At 40.6% G+C, this 3,338-nt stretch overlaps 1 protein-coding gene across 2 annotated transcripts in view; it reads right to left on the bottom strand.

Moving 5' to 3' along the window:
* gpr158a (G protein-coupled receptor 158a) overlaps positions 1-3,338 on the bottom strand; it is an 89,748-nt gene that overhangs the window by 10,937 nt on the left and 75,473 nt on the right. For both annotated transcript variants that reach the window (XM_024280044.2, XM_024280045.2), the window contains exon 8: positions 1,610-1,748. In XM_024280044.2, the coding sequence (XP_024135812.1) occupies positions 1,610-1,748 (139 nt within the window). The remainder of the gene's footprint in view (positions 1-1,609; positions 1,749-3,338) is intronic.

Genomic DNA, 3,338 nt, shown 5'->3' with positions numbered 1-3,338 from the left:
CTATAAAGCAGCAAAATGTCATTATAACTTTCATCTTTTCTACACTCTGACTCCATATAATATAAAGTAACAACTAATCGACCATTAAATTAGTCGTCGACTATTTTAATAGCCGATTGGTCGACTAACCGACCTAAATTAGTGGTCAATTAGTCGACTAACCGTGGCAGCCCTAAAGGACTGAATGAATCACAGAGGCAGAACTAACTCTAGAACTCGACATTTTTCTGTCCTTCAGGTTCGATTGCAGATTCAATAATTGGTCCGTCTCCTCTCAAGAACTTCCACTCGTCGTGTCCCTGTTTTCTCTCCATCACATTTGCACTCGACTAAAACCCGATGACTGTGGCGAAACTGCGCGGAAGTCTGAGCTCTAACTGGTCACTGTGGGATCAAAGCGCCTGTGAATAACTGGTACGGACGCCTCTAACGAGCTCCAGAGTGCAGCCGGATCGACTCGCAGCATAACTGCTCACTTTATCAGCGGGCCTCATCTGAGGGTTTCTGTTCAGGAAAATCTCCTAACACGAAATAAAAAGCCTCCTGAACAACCATCACCGCACAATCTGAGGTTAAAAAACGATCATTTCTGCTTATTAGTTCATATCTGGTCATTTGTAATGAGGCTATGACTGTTGGTAAATCGATCTATTGGTGCTTTCTTGGGAGAAAAAGAAACGATTCAGTTCATTAGTAAATAATATGAGGAGCTGAGCTCTAAATTAGGAGTAAAGCACCTCCTTTAGCCGTGGTCTCCAACCTTTTCAGGCCACGGACCAGTTTAAATAGGACAATAACGCGGCAGAAGTTGGTATTTTTAAGATTCCAGTTTATGAAAACGTATTTTCAAAATAAAAGGCTACCACAAGAAATTTTGTTTAAAAAAATCAAACATTTTCTTTTCAGGGCATAAAAATTGATCACATTTTGTCTTTACATAAATCCTCATTTATTGGGTATTTTTTCAACTCAAAGGAACAGAACGAACGTCTGCCTAATTCAGGAAAATTCACAAATCTCCTTTTTACAAATTTCCACAAATCAGAAACTATTTTTAATATATTCTTAACTATCCAAAGCATAATTTAATCCAGGTTTGAGCAGTCTGGGTGCAGCAGTTTTTGAACAGGACCTGTTTTTAGGTGGTTCAAGTGTGAAAAGTACAGTAGAATGTTCCTTTAGGGCGAATCAGAAGCTAACTTCACCGATAATAAACTGGACACAAACTGCTAAGATTTCTTTAAGATGTATGTTCTGATGTTGGGTTGATTGAAACAATTAGTACTAAACTCTGGCTTTGTGCACAAATGAGGGTTTGATTCTCCAAAACTTAGAATTTATACATTAAACATCCACTGTTTTTACTGAAATAAGGTAAAACTGCTTCACATCTGCAAAACCTTAAACTTTAAAAGCCTTTGCTTCATCCAAGACAGACTATAGTCTTTAATACTCCTTGTGTATGACAGCAGATTCTTCTTCTTTCCATAAATATATAAACCGTACTTCCCCCTCCTGCACTGGAGTGTGGAACACTGAGCCAGTAGGGACACCGTTCAGCTCTGGGAGTTTACCCATCATGCACTCTGTGACCCAGCATGAGGGTTACCTGATGACGTGGAATATCGCCGACAGGATGAGCTCGTTGTGAACGGCGATGGCCATGTAGCGAGGCTCGTGGAAGGCCGACGGCACGGTCCTCACGGCGTAGCAGAGGTACACCGACCACAGCAGGAAGAGGAATTCCGCTGTTAAGAGAAGACAAACACAACCTCAACACAATGTGAAAGCAACAAACTGTAATCAGGAGTAAACCAAATTCATTTGGAGCAGCTGTGACCGTCCTCTCATGGAGGTAAATGATTCCCCGAGCACCTCCACGTCAGCCCTGGAAACCGTTTCCAAGGTATCGAACACAAACAGCCGAGGCCTGGTGGACACACGGGGAGTGTGTGGAGAAAAGATTACCACAGGAACTAAAACTATGAAAGAATAAACTGAGATTTGGTGAAATGCTTTTCTGGAGGATCTGAGGATCATGTGACTTAAGTCTTAGTCACATGATCCCATACAGGGTTGACCCGTATGGGTGCTGCAGGTTCTTGGGTTGTCCGGGTCTGTGGAGGGTCGTGAAGAGGAGCAGCCTCACCTTAAGGGGAGCACAGGTGTGTCTCCACCTTATAGGAAAAGCCATAAAAATGGAGGGTAGAATTGTCGAGCGTGTGGGAGGAGCTTTGTGAAGTATTTGTTAGGATATTGTAAACGACACACATATGTTGTCATACGGTGAGAGTGTTGGCTCCTCACACTGTGTTCACAAACACAACTGGCACAGTGTGAGGGGGAAGACAATGATGCTGCCGCCTGAGTTTTTGTGAAAGTTGTTGGTATGAATGTAGACGTATGAAAACAGATCCGCTCTGCACCACTCACTCCAACTCAGACTTTTAGCACAGATTATAAATTGTTAATTTACACATTTTTTGACAACAGGCCTTCCAAGAAAGCAAAATGTTCTGTCTTCTTCTCATTCTTCTTGACATAAACCACATTTTAACCAACCAATCAACTAACCAAATAAACCAACCAAATTATCCAACAACCCATTAATCACTCAACCAACCGAACAACCAGTCAACCAACCAGCTAAACCAATAAACCAACCTATCAATCTGCCAACCAACCAATCAACTAACCAAACAATCAACCAACCAGTCAACTAACCAATGAACCAACCAACCAAATTATCCAACCAACGCATCAATGAATCAAATAATCCATTAATCAACCAACCAACCTCTCAACCAACCAACCAACCAGATAAACCAAATAATTTTTTTCAACCATCCCATCAATCAATCAACCAACCCATTAAGCAACCAATCAACCAAAGAACCAATCAACCAACCAATCAACCAACCAACCAAATAAACCAACCAAATTATCCAACCAACGCATCAATCAATCAAATAACCCATCAATCAATCAACCAACCAAACAACTAAACAACGCACCAACCAGCCAACCAATCAACCAACCTATCAATCTGCCAACCAACTAACCAATCAACCCATCAATCAATCAACCAACCAGTCTACAAATTAACCAATCAACCAAACAATCAACCAACCAACTAACCAACCAATCAATCAATCAATGAATCAATCAACCCATCAATCAATCAACAAACCAGTCAATTAATCAACCAACCAGTCATCCAATCAATTTTATTTGTCACATACTTGAACTGCATTACAAAGCAGCAGTATAATGTTTTTTGTACCACAACAAGAATTGTTGTAAATATGTTAATAACTAAATAAATAGTGAACTTATAT

This window comes from Oryzias melastigma, linkage group LG20 (genome assembly GCF_002922805.2).
Source record: "Oryzias melastigma strain HK-1 linkage group LG20, ASM292280v2, whole genome shotgun sequence".
NCBI lineage: Eukaryota > Metazoa > Chordata > Actinopteri > Beloniformes > Adrianichthyidae > Oryzias > Oryzias melastigma.
This window is presented reverse-complemented; position numbering and strand designations above follow the sequence as displayed.